At 40.9% G+C, this 26,277-nt stretch overlaps 1 protein-coding gene across 5 annotated transcripts; it reads left to right on the forward strand.

Annotated features, from left to right (window-relative positions):
- The first annotated feature begins 1,595 nt into the window (after nucleotides 1-1,595).
- On the forward strand, nucleotides 1,596-24,928 carry impdh2 (IMP (inosine 5'-monophosphate) dehydrogenase 2). Of its 5 annotated transcripts, none has more exons than XM_061680308.1 (15): nucleotides 1,596-1,705; nucleotides 1,799-1,931; nucleotides 5,653-5,701; nucleotides 6,721-6,822; nucleotides 7,455-7,529; nucleotides 10,640-10,846; nucleotides 11,846-11,933; nucleotides 12,442-12,641; nucleotides 13,227-13,317; nucleotides 13,576-13,671; nucleotides 17,912-18,055; nucleotides 19,685-19,829; nucleotides 23,660-23,803; nucleotides 24,370-24,453; nucleotides 24,634-24,928. In XM_061680308.1, the coding sequence occupies exons 2-15, from the start codon at nucleotides 1,831-1,833 to the stop codon at nucleotides 24,653-24,655; spliced, it is 1,548 nt and encodes a 515-aa protein (XP_061536292.1). In that variant the 5' UTR covers nucleotides 1,596-1,705; nucleotides 1,799-1,830; the 3' UTR covers nucleotides 24,656-24,928. The 5 variants fall into 5 exon arrangements, with proteins under 5 accessions (XP_061536292.1, XP_061536284.1, XP_061536301.1 ...); XM_061680300.1 differs by having other exon boundaries at nucleotides 1,804-1,931; XM_061680317.1 differs by having other exon boundaries at nucleotides 1,804-1,931; nucleotides 24,385-24,453.
- Nucleotides 24,929-26,277: the final 1,349 nt, after the last annotated feature.

Raw genomic sequence — 26,277 nt, forward strand, 5'->3', positions numbered from 1 at the left:
CCGGAATCACAGATGTTGATGACCTCCGAAGGAGCTCCTACTCCTGAAGTTCTGCTCGCACAAGACGACGTCGTGTCCAGATGGATGAATTATTGATTAAGAATATACAGTGTCTTTTCTCTTAGCATGTTACGGGACTTGTCTTTTTCCCTCCTCAAATCAATATATGGGGAGGTTTTGGGCCTGTCTCAAGAGTAGTACTGCCTTATGAAGAATGCTTAGCTCATGACTACATTGTTTATATAGCCTCTTAATAGCCTTCCACATAGAGTAGTACTGCTTAGGGTATGTTACATAGTTGGATTGTTCTATTTGTACTCATGAAGCTATGTTCCTTTCTTTAACAATTAAGTTCCATTTCCAAAACATCCAAGGCCAGAGGGGTGCCCACATTTTAGGATGACTCCCTTTTCTTCTTTATTGCACCCAAGGTAGATTACTGAAGAATGATGTTCTTAGAATGACTCCCTTTTCTTTATGGCACCCAAGATAGATTACTGAAGAATGATGTTCTTAGGATGACTCCCTTTTCTGAAAACATCCAAGGCCAGAGGTACCTTCTGCTAAACATATATCAAAACCTTCTGCTGAACAGTCAGAACGAAACCTTCTGACGTGTATAAAAGGAGTAAAAGGAGAATAAACAAGGTGTGTCATTCACTCAACCTGCACTCTGGTGGGCAGCTGATTGAATGCACCCTGAGACTCTGCACGTTGGGTGTCTTGTTTTTTCCTCTCTCTTTGGACAAAGAAAACGAACACGCAAGGACGATTGAAGGTTCCGTGATCTATTGAACGTTGACATTATATTACGTCCTTAACATGACCCAGATTGCAGCCTGCCTTAAAAAAACAGACAAACTAATTTAAATTATATAGAAAATCATTTTAAAAACACGCACGAATACACAACAGAAATGTTCTATTCAGATGTGAGAGTACATCATCATTCCAGAGTTTACTCGATTCAGGATTTGTGGATTACCATGACCTGGGTGACTAAGACTCTACAAAGACAAAAAATGTAAAATATTATTTTTAGCAAGCACATTGGTATTTTTTTTTAAATCAACTTTTTTTTTTAAATTAACTTTGAAATATATTTAACACGACATAAATATAAATAAACTTACAACATAGACACAACCTATCAAAAAACAAAAAGGTACACTACAATAAACCCAAAAACCAACTAAAATTAATAGACTGCCCAACCTGTAACCATTTCTTCACATTGTACTTTGATATTTTTGATTGATGTTTTGACAGTGCGGTAAAAATTACGTGGGAAATTATGCTATTAGGCTCACATCCCCATATGTACCCTGTACATGCACTTTTTTAATGATACATGATGATGATGATTAATTGCCAATTATTTTTCTGACCCACGACTGGTTTGAGAACCCCTGCTCTCAGTGATTGTTCCGGTCAAACTTGCCTCTGAGAATCTCTTTTTGTCATGAAAAATGTTCGTTTTATGCTTTTTGTTACATTTCTTTCACGGGAATAACGCGTGGTGACTCTGGGTTTTGAATGGACGCAGTGGGGCGGATGTGACGTCACTGCGAACTGTCAGACAGGAAGCACATGGTGGAGTGAGTTTCCGATCCAACGGCAGAGAGCTTGTTCTCCACGCTTCTTCATGTTTACTCTTGACACTTGGACCGCGTTCACTGCAAAGGGGGCAAGAAGAAACTAACAGGTGTTTGCCCGTGCCGTCTATCTAGTGTCATTGACATAGCCTCTCCGTTTTTATAAATGCAGTAAATATATTTGTGTGTGTGTAAATTACAAGAGTAGAGGACCGTGAAGGTGCCATTGGATCTCATGGCAGAATACCTTATGATCCGACAGACCGGCGATAACCTCGCAGAGGACGGAATGACGGGACAACAGTTGGTAAACGGAGGAGATGGACTCGCATACAAGTAGGTTCTTAAGCCTTGTCGGTCGAGCTCCTTCGAAATCTTCATTTGTAAATGACCTAATTTAGTGAAAACAGATTGAGGAAAGCACTTTCTGCCCAAGTGCGCTTGACAAGGTCCATAGAGGCATGAGTTGGTGTGGAACAACATGCCTTGATTGAGCCCTCACCTGAACAACTGCAAACGTTTGGGATGAACCGCAATGAAACCTGAGGCAGCTAAATGTTTCTTGTGAGACACGCTTAGTCAAAATGGCCCAAGAAGTTGCATTGATGACTATTACAGCATAACAATCCCTAGGTAACAGGGGCAGCGTACACTATCTATCTAAGAGATTATTCTCATAGCATGCTTAGTGAGTGCTATGATCCTCTGGCAATCATGACATTTATCCTGTATTGAAAACTAATTTCCCATAAGAACTAATCCATCTCTGCCAGGATCGTGTATGTCAAATTAGCAGGGATAGGCTCCAGCTCACTCGTGAACCGAGTGAATGATTGGTATAGAAAATGGATCGATTGTTTAGCATCCTTATGTCCCTTGAGAGGCGCTATTTACATCTATACTATTATTAAGTGTACTTTTTTACTTGTGCAGCAAGCCAAGATCTGAATTACGAGAAAGCTTCTCAAGTTAAAGGGGGGGGGGTATACTTTGTCACTTCTTAAAAAAAAAACATTGAATCAGTTCCAACTGTCTTCAAATTCCAGTACTCTTCAGTAATACACGCACTCAAAAGAAAGCGTCTACCCAGGTCGCCATCTTGGACCAACCTTCACGATGATAGTGAGACACCACGTCGAATGATCCAAACACAAGGTGGCTCTGAATGCTTGGCCGCCGAGATATCACCAACGGCCCATCAGAGCAAAGCTATCTTCCCTATTTAAGTTGAGATCAACAATCCAATCAGTGCAAATCTTATTTATATGTTGAATATTAATGAGAAGTTTGGCCATCTCAACTGCCAGGTGAAAAAGACTCAACTAGAATAGCTTGAAAAGGGGCATCCAGGGCATTTTCAACCCAAATTTTCTTCCAAACCTGATAAAAGGAAATCAAAGATGATAAATACAAGTAAATTTTGATGGCATGGTACCTTTAAAGGTTAGCACACAAATAGTACAGTTTCTCTCTACAGTCTCTCATTAAATTTTATTATATTTGTACATTAATACGTTCGATAAAGTGTTGTTTTTCTTTCTTAAAATACATACAAATACAAATTTAGGTGGCTTTTGTGTGCTGGAATAATTTCAAATCATTTTAACGGTGACAGTTGTTCTGATACATGAGTAAATTGAGTTACGGGCTTGGCTAGGAACGAAGTGAAATCGTAAATCAACGTCTCACTGTACTTTTACATCTGGATAACAGTTAAGTCAACTGCAGGTTTTATGGCCGTCACATTTTTCATCTTTGCAATCATTAGTACCCTTGTGTGGTGGCATCACAAAATCAACTGCAGAAAAGCTAAAGAATAACAAAAACACCGTCGAGGAGGTCATCTTGTAGATGCGTTGTAATCTTACGTGATTTGCTGAAGACTTGCAGAAGGCTTTTTTTGTCTCCCCTCAAAGTCTCAATTGTACAGCTGCCCAGGCGTTCCACTTTGGAGCTCCCACAGTATTTGTACACAGTGGTCCCAGATACAACGGCTGCATTAAGTATTTGACACATCACTATTTTTCTCACTAAATATATTTCCAAAGGTGCTATTGACCTGAAAATGTCATCAGATGTTGGAAACAACCCATGTAATCCACACATTCAATGAAAGTAGCAACAAATAAGTTTAGAAATTAAGTTGTGTCTAAAAATGTGAAATGACACATGAAGAAAGAGAGGTGCAAAAAGGCATGGAAAGCCAAGACAGCACCTAAAATCTACCAATAATCAAACAGCAATCCAGCCCCTTGTAAGTGCAAATTAATATCAGCTGGTTCAGTCCTAATTGATGGCCTACAAAAAGGTCTCATTGCCTCGGTGTGAGTCAAGACATATCTCGTGATGGGTAAGAGCAAAGAGCTGTCTCAAGCCCTTGGCAAAGTAATTGTTGCAAAACATAATGATGCCATTGTTTCCAGGCGCATATCTGAGCTTAAGACGCCCATTGCTGAAAAAAAAAAAAAGCATGTCAAAGCTCGTTTAAAGTTTGCTGAACAACATTTGGACAAGACAATTAAATACTGGGAGAATATAGTCTGGTCGGATGAGAGCAAAATTGAACTGTTTGGATGCCATAATGCACACCATGTTTGGAGGAGAAATGGTACTGCACATCACCCTAAAAACACCATACTAACAGTAAAGTTCGGAGGTGGGAACATGAGGGTGTGGTGCTGCTTTTCAGCAAATGGTACTGCTAAACTTCACATTATTGAAGGAAGGATGAATGGAAGGAAGGATGAATGGGAAAAAGTACCGAAGTGCTACCATCTACGAGGACGTTGAAAATGAAGCGAGGGTGGACATTTCAGCAGGGTAATGATCCAAAACATACTCTCAATTGGTTTCAAAGAGAGAAAATAAAGCTGCTCGAATGGCCCAGCCAATCACCTGACTTGAATCCAATCAAAAATCTATGGAAAGAACTGAAACTCAAGGTCCATAAAAGAAGCCCATGGAACTTTCAAGATTTGAAGACTGCTTGTGTGGAGGAATGGGTCAAAATGACACCAGAGCAATGCATGTGACTAGTTTCTCTATACAGGAGGCGTCTTGAAGCTGTCATTGCAAACAAAGGCTTTTGTACAAAGTATTAAATAAATACCAGTTGGTGTTCAATACGTTTTCCCTGTGTCATTTCACATAATTACAACTTCATTTCTGATCTTATTTGTTTTCCTTTTTTTGTATGTATGTATTACTTGGGCTGTTTCCAACATCTGGTGAAATTTTCATGTCAATAGCACCTTGGTAAATATATTTGAGAAAAATGGTGACGTGTTAAATAACTATTTCAGCCGCTGTATATGGGTCTGGTTATATTTAATCGACAGCCTTCGTACTGATGCAGTAAAAATAGCAATGGTGCATGCTGACCTGATGTTTACATCTTTGAAATTTTAAAGCTACTGAGTAATGCACAGTAACATTTTCATAGTGTAAATGCGTCACTTGTAAAGCTGTGATTGAGGGATTTCTTTCTATTTTTTAAACTCTGAAGTGAGAAGTAGTTTTGCTTGATGAATAGCTTCAAATGTTAAATCAGCCAACTGTTTTTTGCTGTTTGTTTTATGACTTAAGTTGGTCAGTATGAATAAAAATGAATCACACCTTTTAAAACACTGGCTCCAAGTCACATGCTTCAGCATGCTGTCTTGGGTATCATTTCTGTTTTTAGTCTTGTCGTCATCAGGCATCCATGCTACTTACTCATGGAGCCACATTCTTTGAAAGGAGACACAAGCGTTACGATCCTTTAAAACCTTCCCAGAAGTCCAGTCACAGTTTTGTGGCTGTTCTGAACTGAAAACTGTAGAGAATTAATTAGTTCCACGCTCAAGCCATCATAAATGCTGTTAGAATGTAAAAACTCTCTCGGCATTGTTTTGATGCATTTTACCATTATTAACTGTCATTCAAGTCCAAAAATATTTTAATCATGGTATAATATGACTTAATAAAAGTAAAACGCTGTCTACTATAGGTGTTCCACTTTTGGCGCTCCACTATAGGTGACTCTTAAGCGCTAAACTCCCTGTGTTCCTTCTTTCAGTGACTTCCTCATTCTGCCAGGCTACATTGACTTCACTGCGGATCAAGTGGTGAGTTGGGATGGATGGTTGTTGCATCTTTGTTTACCAACACAGCAAATCGGATTAATCCAAATGTGGCGGGATTAATCTGTGTATGAAATGATGTTTGAGAGGGAGTGGAGGATTACAAATATCCCCTCACTAGGACTCATCGTGAGTGATTCATTACAAACTGTAGCAGAGTTTTGTATTTAGCCGGCCTTTGACAGTATGCGGGGTGATCAATCAATTCCCCAATCGCATGCTATACATTAAAGATGTCTCCTTGCCTCTAGGGGGCACACAACCTGAGACAACAAATTTATGAAACAAGTAATCACTTTGTGGAAATAAAAGTAACCGATTGAATCGATTCAACTCAACCTACAATGGAACCTCTGTCAGGCACAAACTCCTTCCAGTACGCTTCTATTTGTAAATTTCCCGTTGAAAATAATGGAACTGAATTCTGACTCTTGCCACCATAAAACTTTAGTTAACTGTACAATATAGCCCTATTTATCACATAGGCTACGTTCCAGACCCACCCACCATTGATGAAAGTCTGCGATATAGAAAGACTATATAAAAAAATCATCACATTTTGCAGGTTTTATAGTTTTACTTCTCCCCCTTGAATGACATAACGAAGTTGCAATTCAACCCCATGCATCCTTTTTTTTAACTTTGATTTTGAATGCTCGATGTGGAATGGTCATACAATTTGTAATTTGAGTTCTTTTTACAACAAAAAGTTTTTACTCTTAAGTGTAAAGTGTATAAAGAAGTCAAATTACAAATTGTATGACCTCAGAGGAAAAACACCCTGTGCTTTAAAGACTTGTTTAAAAAAACGAGGGTTATCTCTCTAATTCGGTATGAACCTATTCAAGTGATTTCCAGGGTTAGGGTTAGAAGAAGTGGTTAATGTATCCATTTTAATAACAAAAATCTAGCCTAACCATTCATAGAGTCACATACACGCTGCAGTATTTCATTGTATGTACATGTAATATAAGTGCACATATCAAGTTTCCTTCTGTCACCAGGACCTGACCTCGGCGCTCACCAAACAAATCACAATGAAAACTCCCTTTGTCTCCTCCCCCATGGACACAGTCACTGAGGCCAGCATGGCAATCGCTATGGCAGTAAGCATGACACCAGACACTCTCACACTAATAAAAGTAAAAGTATACTCACTGCCTTACACATTAGGACTGTCCGCATCCTCTCATGGGATCAAGACTAGAATTACCAGTATATCAAATTTTCTGCTTTTACAACACCTCATAGTTCTGTGGTCGGGGGTTTGATTGCTGGCTCCGGCTTCCATGTGTGGAGTTTGCATGTTCTCCCTGTGCTTGTGTGGATTTTTCTCCGGGCACTTAGGCTTCCTTCTGCTTTATCAGAACCTGCATGTTAGGTTCATGAAGACTCTAAATTGTCCTTAGGTGTGAATGTGAGTGATGACTAGTTGTTTGTCCATATGTGCTCTGTGATTGGCAGTCCAGAGTGTATCCTGCCTCTTGCCCAAAGTCAGCCGAGATAGGATCCAGCAATCCCGCGGCCCTAATGAGGATAAGTGGTATAAAAAATGGATGGATGGATAACATTTTTCTGCATTGAGTGTAAAGGCAGACTGTTTGACACAGCTTTTGTGTTGCATTATGTGCAGTTTACCCCAATGTTTTGGCCAGTGAGGGTGTGTTGTCGTATCGACCATCAAAGTGTATCAGATTGGAAATATTGTATAATCGTCAAAAGTTGTATGCTCTTCAAGTTAACAGGTGGTATCGGCTTCATCCACCACAACTGCACTCCAGAGTTCCAGGCCAATGAAGTCCGTAAAGTCAAGGTATGGAATTGTGACTGTTTTCCAAATAAAGTGCTACCTTACATTACGAGTGACCCGATTTGCAATTTGTTTAGCGATACAAGCCGTTGCTCGGATGTTTTTTTTTTTTTATTTGTTTGCTTTGATTGCCCAGCAAAAATGTTGGATAAGCATGCGAGATGCTGGCAGCAATCCCAACTCACTTCACAACAAGCAGCAGTTTGGCAACTCGTGATCAATTCTGCAAAAAAGAGGCCTCAAGCTGTTTATTGCCACTGCCAGTTGAAGTTTACTGTCAAACTAAACATAAAATGAAGAATTTCACACGGTGTATATAAAACAACCGCATAACTTTTCATTAGGAAGGTTTGCTAGCTTCTTGCTAACACAATACAAAATACTGTAGAATAGCATTGATGTTTCGGACCCTTTAAGCAACAGATGTTTAAATGCAAAAAGTGCAGCAACACATGTAGAAAGACATGACAATATTCACTTGCATATATTCTTTATTTTATGCAAAAATATGACTGTTACTCCAGTTTACTGATATAGTTGTGAAACTCTGTTTGTCTGTATGTCTGTATAATACTGCCCCCTGTTGGACAACTTTCACACACCAGAATAGGCACAATGTGGGGGTGGAACGGATTAGGTGGAAGAAGGTGTCAGGTGTGTTGTGTGACAGAAGAGTCTGCTAGGATGAAGGGCAATGACAGTGGTGAGGCCACCCATGATGTACAGATTAGAGACAATGGCACTGAAGAGACAACAGGAATATTATATTTTTGCATAGTTTGCCCACTTTAACATCATCAAACAAATGTAAATATCAGACAAATATAACCCAAGTTAGTTTAAATTGCTATTTTTAAATGATTTAATTCATTAAGGGAAAAAAAACTATTCAGTTAACTGGCCCTGAGTGAAAAAGTAATCGCCCCTAAACCTAATTACTAGTTTGGCCATCCTCAGCAGCAACAACTGAAATCAAGCTTTTTCTATAAGTGGGAATAAGTCTTTCACATCTCTTTGGAGATATTTCATCACACGCTTCCTTGCAAAATAGCTTGAATTCAGCAAAAATGGAGGGTTTTTGAGCATGAGCAGCCTCTTTAAGGTCATGCCACTGCTTTTCAATCGGATTCAAGTCTGGTCTTTGATTAGGTCACTCCAAAACCATTTAGTTTTTTCAAGCCATTCAGAAGTTGACTTTCTGGTGTGTTTTGGATCATTAGCCTGCTCCAGAAACCAAGTGCGCTTCACCTTGAAGTCACAAACTTGTTGGCTGAACATTCTCCTTCAGAATTCATGGTTCCAACAATCACAGAAAGTTGTCCAGGTCGTGAAGGAGAAAAGCAGCTCAAGACCATCACACTACCACCATCATGTTTGACTATTGGTATGATGTTCTTTTTCTGAAATACTGTGCCACGTTACGCCAGATGTAACGAGACACACACCTTCCAAAAAGCTCAGCTTTCATCTCGGCAGTCCCTATAACATTCTTCCAAAAGTCTCTGGAATCATTTATATGTTTGTATTTTTTGCAAAAGTAAGACGAGCCTATGTTCTTTTTGGTCAGCATTCGGTTTCGCCTTGGAACTCTGCCATGGATGCCATTTTTGCCCAGTCTCTCCCTTATTGTTTAGTAATGAATACTGACCTGAACTGAGTCAAGGGAGGCCTGCAGTTCTTTAGATGTTGAATGAGTCATTGCTGTTCTCTTGGGCTAATCTTTGTAGGCTGGCCACTAGTGATGGCGAGATGAAGCTTCATGAAGCATCGTAACACTTCAGCTATTGGTTCGAGTAATGGTTAGTTTCTTGATGCTGCATTGCACACAAAACCACTTGCTGGCTATGTGCATAATCATAGGCAGCTGTATCTTTACCACATAGAATGTGCTGCGTTGCATTCTTGCGTCTTTTTGGCTCTCGTGAATGACTATGTATTACAAAACAATGTTTGACCAAGTAATTTCCCAGCATAAAGTGTAAAATATATTATTTTTGAATGTATTCTGTGTGCTTAAAACGTTCATCACTGGTATGGCAGGTTGCATAATGTTTTTCTGTCACTTTGGGAAAAGAGTGGGCAGAGGATTTTGAAAGTTCTTATTTAGAAATAACAGTTTATTATCATTTTTGTGTTAAGTGATTCATTAAAGAGCAAGATTTTTAAATTGGGGTACAGTAATTCCTCATCTCCCAGTGAGGTTTTTTTTTACCTTGCTTTCTGTGAACACAATAAATACTTTCCCCATGAATAAAATTACTCTTTTTCCACACGGGATTAGGTAACTTTGGAAAAGAAAAGAAAAAATCTTAATGAAATCACAATTTAAAAACGGCATTTTAAGTTCACTTGGGTTAAATTTGTCTATTTAAATTTTTTTTATTATCTTAAACAAAGTGGGGAAACGTATGTAAAAATATAAGAATTTGAGACGGGGCCAATACTTTGTCACAGCAATGTAATTTCTCTTTTCTTAATTTTCAAAACAAATACATTCCATAAAATCACAGTATGACCGTACAGTGTTTTACCTAGATCATTCTGATAGAAATAATTTTCCTTGTAATCCTTTTTTTTCCCAATGATGTTCAGTATTACAAAAGAACACATTCACGCTCATTTACGCAGTGTCCCTGGACACACCTCGCTCACTCACACACTGCTGCTGCGTGTGTTGTTTGAAGCGTTCTAATTTACCGTAACAAGGGTGCTAATCTTATGAGCATGTCCAAACAGGTCCCTCTGCTGGTCACTTTTAATATTACAGTTGATTCACTGTATATTACAGTACGGCTGCGATGTGATTATTGCGCACACGTACATCGCGATGATGATGCTCAAACAAACTACTGTACAGCTCTAGTCAGTATAGGAATATGGAGCTGGACAAGCACTAGTAGATAATTTTGACATACCATACTTTTTGTTGTTCACAAAAGGGGGCAGGACTGGCTGAACTGAAACAGCCTTATGTTCGTGTTGGATTGTTTCTTTTTTTCTCCAACAATTTTACCAGTCGGTTCTTTGTTTCCCGTCATTGTTAGTTGGCGCTTGTCCAGTAGAAACATATCTTATCATCCCTCTCGTATCCATGTTCTTCCTCCCCACTGCAGAAGTATGAGCAGGGCTTCATCACAGACCCGGTGGTGATGAGCCCTCATCACCTCGTACAGGACGTCTTTCAGGCCAAGGCCCGCCATGGCTTCTGTGGTATTCCCATCACGGACAACGGCAAAATGGGGAGCAAGTTGGTTGGCATCATCTCTTCCCGAGACATCGATTTCCTCAAGGCGGAGGAACACAACCTACCTCTTAGTGCGGTAACTGATAGTTCATTAATACTGAAGATGAGATTGGTTAATGGCGTTTGGGTCAAAGCTTACACATGATCAAAATAGTTGGTACTTTTCCATTTAAAAAAAAAAAAAAAAAAAAAAAACTAAAATGACTGAACTTTAGACTGGAATTTGCCCAAAATGCAAACTGACACAACTTCTGTGCTAATGTCCTTTGGATGGGTAAGACAAAACTGCAGGTTTTTGGCAAGTCAAATTAGCTCTAGGTTTACAGTTGAAGAAATGGAGGTGGGAAAAAACAATGTACCCACAATTACACGTGGAGTAGGTTATGTTCTGGAACTGTCTTGCTGCATGCAGCGCATGGTCTCTTGAAACTGTGGAGGGTACAATGAAATCTCAAGACTGTCCAGGCATTCTGCAGTGAAATATGCTGCCCAGTGTCAAAAAGCTTGGTCCCATCACAGGTCATGGGTCCTCCAACAGGATAAATACCCAAAACACACCTAAAAACACCCAATAATGGCTAATACTAAAATATCGGACTATTCTGAAGTGGCATTTGACGAGCCCTGATCTAAATCCAATTGAACATCATCGGAGTGGGCCAGAATCGGAGTGAGCCAGAATACCTATCTGGCGATGTCATAGCATTAGTTACATCATGATTTTTTTTTTTTTTTTTAAATCTCTGGCCCTTGTCTTGAAACCGTTACAGAAAAGGTTACAATACTTTGGAAGTGTATATTTTAGATAAAACTGAAAGCGTCTTGGCTGAGTTTTTTTTCTTTCACTCTTGTGATTACATGGGGTTAAAAGGAGTGACAGCGCCTTTTAAGGGACAAGACATTGAAAGCTTTTCTCCCAATATTCACGCAGCAATGTTAACTGTATTAACAATAGAATTTTTCAAGTTAGAGGTGGGTGTGATTAAGCCATGAAAAAATTACAATTATCTCTGGATTTGGCCTGCAGTAGGAAGATGTTTATTTGTGTAATTCATGGTGTGTGTGACCTTGACAGGTGATGACAAAGCGAGAGGATCTCGTAATTGCTCCTGCTGGTGTCACGCTGAAAGAAGCCAATGAAATCCTCCAAAAGAGTAAGAAAGGTGAGGACCATTTGGTTTCTCCTGGTGTGATTTTTGTGTTGTTGGTGACCCTTTTAAGGTTAGTTTAGAAAGTTTCACAGGCAGAGAAATCCCCGTTGACATGGACCTACAGAAACAACTGGAAAATATGTAGTATGCAATATGCATGCAAGGCTAGTTGGTGATATCCCTTCGAAAAGACTAAGCACCCACGCACCCGCTTTTTGACCCCTCAAGTGCTATATTCGAATACCCTTCGTAAATGTGTGTGTTGAGATTTTGTCATAGTGGTATGTCAATATTGCTACTCCAATGAACACAGGAGCTGTTTAAAGTACACAAGCATTTTAAGCACAAAACAGTTCTGTGCTCAACCATTGTTTGTCTTGAATGAACCCATGTCCTCTTTTTTTGTTAGCGTTTTATATCTCCAAAGCACCATGTAAACACATGATTGAAACCACACTTATGTCTATTTTTTGTTTTCACTTAAAAACCAGCAGCAATTTAACCCGTGTTCCTCTTCCAGGCAAACTCCCCATTGTTAATGAAGATGGCTGCCTGGTGTCCATCATTGCCCGAACTGACCTGAAGAAGAATAGAGACTTCCCTCTGGCCTCCAAAGATTGCCGCAAACAGTTGCTATGCGGTGCTGCCATCGGCACGCACAATGATGACAAATACCGTCTCGACCTGCTGGTGCACAGTGGGGTGGATGTGATTGTAGTGGTGAGGACGAAGACTGTTTAAGCACACTATCGGTTAACAACGAAAGCCACTTTGTCACTGCACAGCACTTGCGCAGCTTGACACACGGCTCTAGTTGCTATTGACTCTTTTTCATTGGTAAAAACTGGTACTTTTTCTAGTCCGTTGCCACCCCTGGTTCCAAGTATGCAAAGATGAGACTAGGACTGGGCTGAAGATCGGGTTTTTATCAAGTGTTGTTTGCACTGTTGAATATTTTGCAGGAAAGGAAAACCTGTAATTGCAGATTTGCTGCAGTGGTTTATTTTTTTCCTGCCATTAGGCTCTTCATTGATAAAATACATCTCGATAATGCAACCAACATGCCCCATACCGAGAAGTACAGTAAATACATTACAAATACATTATCCTCCATTGTTGTTATTGGTTGCCGTGTCTGGTACCAACTGGTAAGTTGAAAACTGCCCCAAACCAAGGTATAGAGTTGAATTGGTGTCTAGTGGAAAAGCAGCAACCACAGGCATTGGAGAACTTGTCTCTGATTTATTATTCTTTTTAAAAATAAGGGGTGTCAATAATGAATGATGTCCCATTATCTATTTACAGGATTCTTCTCAGGGTAATTCAATATTCCAGATCGACATGATCAAATATATCAAAGAGAAGTACCCAAACCTTCAGGTCATTGGTGGTAATGGTAAGTACATGCATTTATAATATAATAATTGGGTGATATTTTCTTTTCAGGCTAATACCATAGCGGGCCTTTAGTATAAATACTGTATTCCTGGCTCTGTAAGAAAGAGGAACATCAAAAAGACGTTTAGTTCTTATCGTGATGAACGAAATCCAAATTAACAATTTTAATGCCTCAGAAACAGGTTTTCTGTAAATATTATTTTGGAAATACTTCCTAGTATTTCGCCAACATTTTCTGTTTCGTCTTGTCGTTCAGTGGTGACTACTGCTCAAGCTAAAAACTTGATCGAAGCAGGAGTAGATGGACTGAGAGTCGGAATGGGTAGTGGGTCCATTTGCATCACACAGGAAGGTGAGTGACTGGACTGCAAAATCAGCAAACCACCACCCACGCTGCTCCCACCCACAACGTTGTTCTCAGGGACCACAGATGAGGGAAATTGTGTAGTTGAGTTTAAAAGGATGCTCGTCTGTAATTTTGTTAGTCTTGTTTGCTATAATGTCACTTGACTGAACCTCATGTCAGAGACAGATAAGACATTGAGAAATCTAAAAACAAATCTGAGATGGGCATCATAGTAGATGCATTTTTGACTGTTTAGAATTCTGTTGACTGGTATTTATTGTTGATTTATCATGCATTGAAACAGTTAAGGCAAAGTAGTGTACTGCTTGGCAGCATGGAGCACAGGTGCTGGTTATTCAGGCTAGTTTAAACAGTATGGCAGCTATGGGAAGGGCGGGGGAGGGTCGCCGACGACAGAGGCTGTTTCGTACTTCTTGAACGCTGGCATCTAGATCCATTCCACACATCCACCATCCACACACACATGTAATTTCTGAATATTACTTCGCGGTGGACTAATATGTGAGCGCATTGGCCTGAGGTTCCGCCTGTGCGGTGTACGCTTGGGACCTGCTTTGTATAAGTCACAGGAGTTGACGAGACCAGAATAAACACTTCCGCCGCTTCTGCTGTGAAGAAGTGACGGTACTTTTACTCCGTTACAATGATCTAAATGTTGCTCGCTACTTTTATTTATTGCTTATCAATTATTTTGTGCGCGAGATTACGAGTTCGACTTCCCCATTGGGCGCTGTTTGCACCAATCCAATTTCAACAGTAGTGACGTTTAAGTCTAGTTCACCAATCAAAGAAATTCACATGACCTCACACGTCATCTTCTATTGGGCTTCCCGGGCATAAGTATTAACACTAGATAAGCCAGCCCGGGCGGCACGGTGGCCGACTGGTTAGAGCGTCAGCCTCACAGTTCTGAGGACCCGGGTTCAATCCCCGGCCCCGCCTGTGTGGAGTTTGCATGTTCTCCCCGTGCCTGCGTGGGTTTTCTCCGGGCACTCCACTTTCCTCCCACATCCCAAAAACATGCATGAATTGGAGACTCTAAATTGCCCGTAGGCATGACTGTGAGTGTGAATGGTTGTTTGTTCCTATGTGTCCCTGCGATTGGCTGGCAACCAGTTCAGGGTGTACCCCGCCTCCTGCCCGATGACAGCTGGGATAGGCTCCAGCACCCCCGTGACCCTAGTGAGGAGAAGCGGCTCAGAAAATGGATGGATGGAAGCCAGCCCGGCTGATCGTCATGCCTGCGTGGCAACCATTTTGGGAAGGTCGTCTTTACCATGAAGGCAACAGCGTGCTACTCGTGTTTACATTTAGACAAATAAAAACAACAGCTTTCATGTATTGTAGTATTTGTCTGGCACTGTCTGCCCAAACGGGGATATTTCAGCCCACTTATAACTTAAGAAAACAGTGCAGTAAATTGCAGATGTTTTGTTGTAGTTTTTAATTTCCACATTACGTTTAAAAAAATATTTTTTTTTAATTGATGTTCATGCTGTGGTTAAAAACAAAATCAGACGTCACTATTCACTCAGTACTTGAGTAATTATTTCACTGTGTCTTGGCTTGAGTCACATTATTGTCACGTAACAGTACTTTTACTTGAGTTCAATATTTGGCTACTCTACCCACCTCTGGAGCGGACATACTCTATTGCTACTCTTACGTTTTAGCAAAATTTTTGCTCATCAGATCAGCCCGTGTCGTATTTGTTGCTCTGGTCTTTTGTATTTTCCCATAGAGGTCCTGAGGGTCGTGGCCTTGGTTGGGGTCCCAGCGGAACCGCGAAGCACACGTAGCATCGTTGACGAGCTGATCCACTAGTACATCTTGTATTAATTCGGAAACGTGCCTACAATTGGAGCGATGTTAGGGATTATGTCACAACACAGAATGAACTAACTTCAAATTCAGAAATGGCCAATAAAAACAGAAAATACTGTACTTAATATTTTCCTGGAGGATGCATTTGGGATTAGCCTTTGAAATTGTTAATAGTGAAAAATGAAGTGAAACAGACAATCATTTTAGTCAATTCTTTTCCAGCGTGAGAGTGCTTAGAGGAGGATGCTATTCATGTGGCACAGTTTGCAGCAAGCATCAGGTGCAGGTGGAGATGGGCCTGGCTCAAGTTGGAGGCCAAAAATTAGGCAAATTTAAAAAATATATTTTAATCTTAAATTTGTGCATCATGTACTTGAGCGGTGTAAATAAATGTTTTTCTGCGTGAAGAAAATGTATTTTCCCTTACTGTACTCTTCAGAGGCTTCCAGATTGCTTAATTTATGTTAAAATAAAAAACATTCTCTGCGGGGTCCCGGGGGATCCCCACAGACTCCCCCAATCCCCCTACAATGTTTATTTTTATTTTTGATGTGCTAAGGTTGTATTACAGGTGGGAAGCTGACAGTGTGTGAGTGAAGTGTGAATTTTAACTGCCCACTCTCGTTTGTGTTCAAGGCAAATATCGCGCTGACGTTGCCACACATCTAATTATCTCAATGCTTAGGGGCGCAAAAGCTGTGTGAACGTACATTTTGTACACTGCAATGTCCCGCTTCATTGAGTTCTTTCTGACAGGCACAAGCGAATAATTCCCGGCTGTATCGTTATGACTAATGCAGCAATTTACCGGGAAGACTACCTTTACAAATATAGTCATTTAACTATTAGACAGCTGCACAATTTTTGTACAGTGGTACCTCGCAGTGCCATCTTCATGTATTTTCATCCATAAATCCTCATCTGTTTTACTCTTTACTCCCCTTTTTCCTTGTATGGTATGTGTGATGTTGACGTGTCCAGCTCCTCCCAGTATACCTCCAGCAATAAAGTATCACAACCCCAACCACAGTTACAGGTTTCTCCACTAAGTCACCCCTCCTGACCCAGCCCACCTTTTAGCCTGTTGTTGGCTATGATTGGCTATTCCAGCCTGTTGTATTGGTTGTCTAAATGTTTTGTATCAGTAGAAGTACTATTAGATAGAAGGTGTGGGGTTTTAATTTTTGCTTATGGATTGTTCGTGATGGCGGCACGGTGGGTGACTGGTTAGCACATCTGCCTCACATTTATGAGGAACCGGGTTCAAATCCGGCCTCGCCTGTGTGGGGTTTGCATGTTCTCCCCTTGCCTGTGTGGGTTTTTTCCGGGTACTCCGGTTTCTTCCTACATTCCCCCCAAAAAATGTGTGGTAGGTTAATTGGCGACTCTAAATTACCCGTAGATGTGAATTTGAGTGCGAATGGTTGTTTGTTTATATGTGCGCTGCGACCAGTTCAGGGTGTACCCTGCCTCTCACCAAAGTCAGCTGGGATAGGCTGGAGCATGCCCGCGACCCTGGTGAGGGTAGTAGTACAGAAAATGGATGGATGCTCGTGTGACATCACCAATCTTATCCCTCAAACTGAGCGGCTTTCTGTTCCTTTTCCTTCTTTCCTTTACTGAACACGTTGTCTCGTCTTCATGAAGACATCACTGGGACACAATCTTAGTGTATGCCTTCCGTCTTCTTTCAATACTATTGCTCAAATGGTAGTTGAGTCAAACTGTCTTGCAGCGGCTGCTTTTGTGTTGTGTAGTCAACAAGTATGGGCTTTGTTGTTTGGCCCAGTACAGTGGACACTCGATTTGCCGTCATTGGTACCCTACTGTGGTGGCATGACAAAAAAAAAAAAAAAAATATCTATATATTGATCACAGAGCTGAATTCGCACATGGTTGTTGATGTTTCGAAGGCCAAGATTTGTTTTACTTTTGAGTCATTTTGCTGAACTCCAAACTGTACCACCATTGTAGTGTTCCACTTTGGAGATTCCACTGTGTATTCATGTCGGAATTTACATTACATTACATTTACATCTTGGAAGTGGTACTCTCAGCACCTGGATGCAGCCAAACATGTTATTGGTTTGAATGATTTAACCTTAAAGCAACAATATGTGAAGAGACTATAACTTAGTCGCAACAGTTGTTTTTGACTCTGTATGTGTCTAAGAGCTTTACCTTCCTCTGTTCATTCACAGTGTGACTTTACAATGCCCTTTTGTTTACAAATAATTTTTGACACCAGTTACCATAATACAATACCAAATTAAAGCATTCAAGTCTCTGTAGGTGTAAAGTGAATAACATATCATTTTGCATGTCAAAGGCTGCAAAAAGAAATCAGACTTTGTTCCCTTCTCTGTGATTAAATGCTCCTTCCCTCTTATCCTCCTGACAGTACTGGCGTGCGGCAGACCTCAAGCCACAGCAGTCTATAAGGTATCAGAGTACGCCAGACACTTCGGTGTGCCCGTAATCGCTGACGGCGGCATCCAGACCGTCGGACACATCGCCAAAGCCCTTGCACTCGGCGCATCCACAGGTACAGCCTTGTTAGGTTTGGGATTCGAATCTGGGCTGCGGCCTTCCTGTGCGGAGTTTGCATGTTCTCCCTGTGCTTGCCTGGATTTTTTTTTCGGGTACTCTGGCTTCCTCTCACATTCCAAAAATATTCGTTAGGTACATTCACTTTATATTGGCCAAGGTGTATCCCGCGTCTCGCTCAAAGTCAGCTGGGGCAGGTAACCCTTGCCATTGCCAGGCCTCAAACAGGATATTCTCAGGGGGAAGCACTGAGCTAAGGCTATGGTCACACTGCAGGTCAATTAATTTTTTTTTTTTTTCCCAATGTGACATATGATTTTGTTCATGTCAATGTGAACTGTACAGTTCTGATTTTATGCTATGAACCTGGCCTCTTTCGTAGATGTGGAAATAAATTGGATATGTATCTGATGCTGCGGCATGGTGGGCGGCTGGTTAGAGTGTCTGCCTCACAGTTCTGAGGACCGGGGTTCAGTCCCCAGCCCCACCTGTGTGGAGTTTGCATGTTCTCCCCGTGCCTGTGTGGGTTTTCTCCCGGAACTCCGGTTTCCTCCCACATCTCAAAAACATGCACGGTAGGTTAATTGTATAAAAAAAAAAAAAAAATTAATTGTATAAAAAAAAAATAATAATAATTAATGTGAGTGCAAATGGTTGTTTGTTTATGTGTGCCCCGTGATTGGCTGGCAACCAGTTCAGGGTATACCCCGCCTCCTGCCCGAAGATAGCTGGGATAGGCTCCAGCACTCCCGCGACCCTTGTCAGGATAAGCGGCTCAGAAAATGGATGGATGGATGTATCTGATACGAGTGCAGTCTGGACGCAAATGTTGCGCGCATCCTACCTATATGTCATCAAACATCACAATTGTTCCATCAAACAGATGGATGGAGTCGTGAAAAACGATGCTTTATAACTTTAAGAAAATGTTGCCTCCGGTTGTACAAAGTCCTTGAAATTGTCACACATGCGTCAACTACAAGCAAGGCCATATTTACTTCCGTAAAGACAAAGTGTTTGTGCCCGTGCCCCATGTGACGATGTTTTGGACTGATTATGTCCACATTAGAAGTTTTATTTTTGTAATGTGAACGACTACATAAAAAGATCGGATTTAACAAAAAAATCTTCATGCCCTGCAGTGTGAATGCAGCTTTAGTGTGTCACAGAATGTCCGCAGGTTGCAGCAAAGAGACTGGAGATGTCACAGAAAGGCAAAGAAGTCGACGTCTTTGGAAATGTATTGTTCGATTCATAGCTTAAACACCTGAGAATGTGCATTAGCTCCTTGTTAGAGAACAGCAAGTTGTGCAAAATGTACTGGAACACTTAACAGTTGCACACGTGCATTCAAAAGTTTGCAGAAGTCAATATAAACGTCTCATGTAAAGGTTATAGTGCGCATTCGGTCCATTCTGAAATTTTACCCGAAAGCCGAATTTGTGAGTAGTGCATGTGATGTACTGTATGTACTGTCTGTGTTTTGTTGATTGCATTTTTTATGGGGTGTTTACTGTATTGTTCATCCTAAATTGAACGGAAATGATCTATACTATACGGTACGCGTTAGTTTACAAACTATTTTTCTTTCACTTTTGAGTCCTCTAACTTTTGCATCCTTGTGTAGTGATGATGGGCTCTCTGCTCGCTGCAACCAGCGAAGCTCCTGGTGAATATTTCTTCTCAGATGGCATCAGACTAAAGAAGTACCGCGGTATGGGGTCTCTGGATGCCATGGATAAAAACCTGGGGTCCCAGACGAGATACTTCAGGTTAGGGCTCCATGATATTTTGTTTGAGCATCATTATCGCAATGTTGGTGTTCTGGAATATGCAGTGACTCAACTGTAATATTAAACGTGACCAGCAGAGGGACCTGTTTGGACATGCTAATAGAAAGAATGTAAGCTTGCTGCATTTCCTACCTCTTTAAAATGAAACTAGGCAGGGCGGGAAACTGTGTGAATCCTTGAGGTGCATTCAGGGACACTGTATAAATGGGAGTGAATGTGTGCTTTTGTAAATAATTGTAAAAATTGATTACTAGGAAAACTATTATTTGTATCAGAATGCTTGAGTTAAAACCAGAGGTGGGTAGTAACGCGCTACATTTACTCAAGTAACATTTTCCATAAACTGTACTTGTCAGAGTACTTTAAATGCACCATACTTTTTACTTTTACTTGAGTATTTATGTGAAGAAGGATTGATACTTTTACTCCGTTACAATGATCGACATGCCGTTCGCTACATTTATCTACTCATTCTTGCGCGTGCGCGTCTATTTTTAGACTCCATCTTCGACTTCCAGATAGGGTGCCCGTTGCGCCCATCAAATGGGATCAGTGTCATTTGACTCCAATTCACCGATCAGACGACACAAGACAGTCACATGACCGCGCACATAGCCTTCGCGAGCCAATCAAAATGACTAATTATGGGGGGTGAAACAGCCGCGCGACTTTAATTTACAGACTCCAAAAAACAACAGCTTTATCGTGCAGCTCTTAAACTGTGACTTCTCGAACTTGGACATTTCAGCCCACTTCAAACTTGAGAAAACACATACGATAAGTTGCAGATGTTTCTGTTGTTGTTTTGGCAGTGGATATGGCAAAATTAGCACTATCCCTATGCTGTCGCACACGCACACACAATCAATAAGTCTGGTCAGCAAACAGCTTCTTCATGAAGTAATTTAAGCGAATAAAGCAAATGTTTAAAATCATTGAAGTTCACTTTTTTCCCTCATTAATATATACACAGCACCCCATATAGACAGGAAATAAAACATAATTGTTGAAATTTTTACTGATTTATTAAAAAAGAAAAACTGAAATATCACACAGCCATAAGTATTCAGACCCTTTGCTGTGACACTCATATATTTAACTCGGGCGCTGTTCATTTCTTCTGATCATTCTTAAGATGGTTCTACACCTTCATTGGAGTCCAGCTGTGTTTGATTATACTGATTGGACTTGATTAGGAAAGCCACACCCCTGTCTATATAAGACCTTACAGCTCACAGTGCATGTCAGTGCAAATGAGAATCATGAGGTCAAAGGAACTGCCTGAAGAGCTCAGAGACCGAATTGCGGCAAGGCACAGATCTGACCAAGGTTACAAAAAAAATTCTGCTGCATTTAAGTTTCCTAAGAGCACAGTGGCCTCCATAATCCTTAAATGGTGAGAGAGGTAAAGAAGAACCCAAAGATCACTGTTGCTGAGCTCCAGAGATGCGGTCGGGAGATGGGAGAAAGTTCTAGAAAAGTCAATCATCACTGCAGCCTCCTCTCCTCAGTGCAAGACACATGAAACCCCGCATGGAGTTTGCTAAAAAAACATCTGAAGGACTCCAAGATGGTGAGAAATAAAATTCTCTGGTTTTATAAGACCAAGATAGAAACTGTTGGCCTTAATTCTAAGCGGTATGTGTGGAGAAAACCAGGCATTGCTCATCACCTGTCCAATACAGTCCCAATAGTGAAGCATGGTGGCGGCAGCATCATGCTGTGGGCGTGTTTTTCAGCTGCAGGGCCAGGACGATGGGTTGCAATCGAACGAAAGATGAATGCGGCCAAGTACAGGGATATCCTGGACGAAAACCTTCTCCAGAGTGCTGAGGACCTCAGACTAGGCCGAAGGTTCACCTTCCAACAAGACAATGACCCTAAGCACACAGCTAAAATACCGAAGGAGTGGCTTCAGAACAACTCCGTGACTGTTCTCTGGCTGGGCCAGAGCCCTGACTTAAACCCAATTGAGCATCTCTGGAAAGACCTGAAAATGGCTGGCCACCAACGTTCACCAGCCAACCTGACAGAACTGGAAAGGATCTGCAAGGGGGAATGGAAGATGATCCCCAAATCCAGGTGTGAAAAACTTGTTGCATAATTCTCCAAAAGACTCATGGCTGTTTTAGCTCAAAAGAGTGCTTCTACTAAATACTGAGCAAGGGTCTGAATACTTATGGCTGTGTGATATTTCAGTTTTTCTTGTTTAATAAATCTGCAAATATTTCAACAATTCTGTTTTTTTCTGTCAATATGGGGTGCTGTGTGTACATTAATGAGGAAAAAAATTAACTTAAATTATTTTAGCAAATGGCAGCAATATAAAATAAGAGTGAAACAGTTAAGGGGGTCTGAATACTTACCGTACCCACTGTATGTGTTGATGGTTTTTTGGCAGTTAAAAATTTAAATGGTGGCAGGTGTGTGTCGACACACATTTTTTTATTTTATTTGATGTACATGTTCTGATTTTAAAAAAAATAATCTTTAGTTACTCACAAGTTACTAGAGTCATTTTTTTCATTGAATACTTTCTTACTCAAGTAAATATTTGGATGACTACTTTTACTTGAGTCATATTATTCTAAAGTAACAGTACTCTTACTTGAGTACAATATTTAGCCTACTCTACCTACCTCTGGTTAAAACACTGTATGATCACACTGTGATAATATGAAATTTATTTTGTTTTGTAAATTTGATTTGTCAATTTTGTTAATATAGTCAGCTACAGCTGCAAGGAATGCAAAGTTACCAATGTCCTTTTATTATTGTTATTGTCATACTGTGTTGCTTGTTTTGTTTGCACGTGAAGGACAAAAGTCCTGTTTTGTTTTAATCCCCCATAACAAAAACAAACAAACAAACAAAAAAAACACTTGAAGCAACACATTTTTCCTCATGTTCTTCAGATTGTAGGGTGAAAGCTGCAGCTGGCTACTAGTCTGGACTGAATGGGTAGCAACAATGGGGAAATGAAATGCCAGTATTTTGAGGGTAATAGCCCATCAGCAACATATTGGGGGGATAAAAAGGAACGATGAACTACTTCATCTTTGCACCGGTGAACATTGTTCAAAATGTTGAATTATGAACTGAACTAGTTCATTTTTGGAACGATTAATTGAACTTTGAACTAGTTTAGTGCCAAGAATTTGCTTTCCCAATACTGATCCTATATTATTTCACGTCGCAATATATATCGCAGGTTTAAAAAAATCTCTCCCCCCCAATATCATGCAGCCCTACTTCAGGTATGAAAACATACTCATCAACCTTGTAATTGGAGTCTTTAAGTGCAGTACAACGACCACATCAAGCCGACTGCTACGTGAGAGTAGTCAGCCTGTGCACTCTTACTTATTAGTAAGATCAGAAATATTGAGGTGTCGAACCACAATCTTAAAACAATGAGCTTTTAGGTGAAACTATCGTACTTATCAAACTATTCAAGATGTGATAGTGTGTCAGCAAATCACTGAGGATAGGTTCCACAGGAAAAAAAACACAAATAGGTGAATTCATAAATAACGAACTGTGAATAAGTGGGGGATTTCACTATTGTATTCTATTCACTGTATATCATCGCTGTTTGGTGGAATCCTCACATCTGCGAAACCACAAATTTTCAGGAAATCAGTCAACCTCCCTCTTGCTTGAGTTGCCAGCCACCACATTAATCATGCTGCAATTCTTCCTTATATTGCTGTCATGTTTAATCGCTAATTTAATTTGCTATTAAATGTGTGTGTGTGTGTGTGTGTGTGTGTGTGTGTGTGTGTGCGCGCCTGCGTGCGCGTCTACAGTGAAAGTGACAAGATCAAAGTTGCTCAAGGCGTCTCAGGAGCTGTGCAGGACAAAGGCTCTATCCACAAGTTTGTTCCCTACCTGCTGGCTGGCATTCAACACGCCTGTCAGGACATCGGCACCAAAAGTGTCACTCAGCTCAGGTACACACAAACGGCACCACAGGGAGGGGGTGCATACAGTGCGTCCTGTGAGATCAAAGTGCACTTGGATTACTGTCACAGCTCAACTTCGTTGGAAACATCCATTTCTGCTTATTACAGCACTTCAACCACCCACCCGCTCACAGCTTTCTTCCTTGTACAGAATGTTTGTGCATTCCCAACAAATGACGTTTCAAGGTTACAAGCGGCACACAAACTAGTTTGTGCAGTGGTGTGAGAATGCGTCGTCAAGGTGCACAAGGAAACAGTCTTACTGTTTTCACTCCAATTCTGAAGTCTTTACACTTGCTATCTATCTGTCTGTCTGTCAAAGAGTTGATTTCAAAATACTAGTTCACGATCTAATTACATTTCTGGTCTGCTGCTACAATACGAATCATAGACCTCTGGTTATCTGGGACAAGTGTGTCAACCTGCAAATGCACTTCCTATAATGGACAGAGATGTTTTTTTCATTACCTGTATAGTGTGGAAAGCAAATTAACCTCTTAAAAGTTTCGGACATCTTCACCGTGGGCTGACAAAATGTCTCTGTCTTGCATCAGAGCCATGATGTACAGTGGAGACCTGAGATTTGAAAAAAGAACCGCATCGGCTCAAATGGAGGGCGGCGTCCACGGTCTGCACAGGTACGCACATGCTCGGGACCACACCTCAAGCGATTTCGCAAGAGGTCCCGCCAATAGGACACAGTACAAGTTCAGTGGTTGCTCACACTTCCTCCTTAAATAAATAAACACTGAATCCATCTTTCTTGGCAGGAAAGCTGTGGTCAGTCCTGTGATTTGTATCTTTTCTTTTCATGACAGTTATGAGAAGCGTCTGTTTTGAAGAACCTTCCATGCAATGGTGCCAGAATCTTTCCAGGTCGTCTTGTCATATTATCCTATTAATGTCATCATACATATACACACATGACCTCAGAGCATTTCTTCTATTCATCAAGTCTTCCAGTTATTTAGCGTTTTCTATGCATCTCTGAATAATGTGTGAAGGTCAACTCAGCCTTATCAGTCACTGCACCTGTGACTGTCCTCTAATGCCTTCCATGTTGTTGTTAAGTATCCACTATAAAGTTGTTCATTTTCAAAGAATAAATTTTTTCCCCCATAAACGGTCCTCGCTTACTTTTGTACAATAGATTTTTTAAGAAGATAAAGTAATTTGCAATTTTAGCCTAAAATGGCCATATATATATATATATATATATATATATATATATATATACATATACGTATATATATATGTGTATATATATATATACGTATACACCGTGCCATCGGTTCTAGATCAGTGCTTTATTTTTTTTTTCCAATATTCTGGGAGCGCCCAGTGATTGGGATAAGAAAAGTAATAGCTCACCTGTCCAAAACAAGCTGCATTGTTGTTATTATTTTTTTAATAATGACATTTCAATAATAGGGAGCGTTTGCAGTGCTAAAACAGCGAGCAAGAATTGAATGTCGCCTCACTTCACCTTCGAGTCTGACCAGCACTGCGTCCCTCACTAACGTGAATGTGCACAAGACATGCACTGTACACAACGTGCTCTGTAAATGAGCTGTTAGCTGTGGCTGCTACATTGGTAGCTTGATTTATTGCCGTGAGTGTTCCTCTAACACTAAATGTGGGTTATAAATTTAAAAATCAAAAGGGGACAATTTTACCTCTCGAGCAGAAATGTTGCTAATTTCGCATCACTTCTGAATTCTCTCAAATGGTTCGTTCATTCTGGCAGCACGGTGGCCGACTGGTTACAGCGTCAGCCTCACAGTTCTGAGGACCCGAGTTCAATCCCCGGTCCCGCCTGTGTGGAGTTTGCATGTTCTCCCCGTGCCTCCAACATCCCAAAAACATGCATTAATTGGAGACTCTAAATTGCCCGTAGGTGTGAATGTGGGTGCGAATGGTTGTTTGTTTGGATGGATCTGCCCTGCGATTGGCTGGCAACCAGTTCAGGGTGTACCCCGCCTCCTGCCCGATGACAGCTGGGATAGGCTCCAGCACGCCCGCGACCCTAGTGAGGAGAAGCGGCTCAGAAAATGGATGGATGGGTTCGTTCATTCTGTTTGTTTGCTTGTCTTATACCCAGTTGTTGGCAAACGAGGGCTGGGCTAACCCCCCCCCCCCCCCCCCCACCCCCAGAGGTGAATATTTAGCCATACTCTCAGTGCAGCACCTGAAGCCCAAAGAAACAGTTCAGCACGAGGCTGCGGGGGTTTATCTGCTAATGAGGGTGCTTGAAAGTGCACAGCAAATGATTGACATCTCGTCAGTCACCCCTTCTGTCTCTGATTAGTTGTTTTTTCTTTGGTACAGTGTTTTTTTGAAAATCAAATTAGAGGCACAAGATGGGGCTAGAGAGGGGTGATTCCACCCCCATGGGTCATTTTACTCATATCCTACTATCAGGTCATACTACCAGTTAAAACAATTATGACAAAAAGTAACGT

Source organism: Phycodurus eques, chromosome 1, assembly GCF_024500275.1.
Source record: "Phycodurus eques isolate BA_2022a chromosome 1, UOR_Pequ_1.1, whole genome shotgun sequence".
Lineage (NCBI taxonomy): Eukaryota > Metazoa > Chordata > Actinopteri > Syngnathiformes > Syngnathidae > Phycodurus > Phycodurus eques.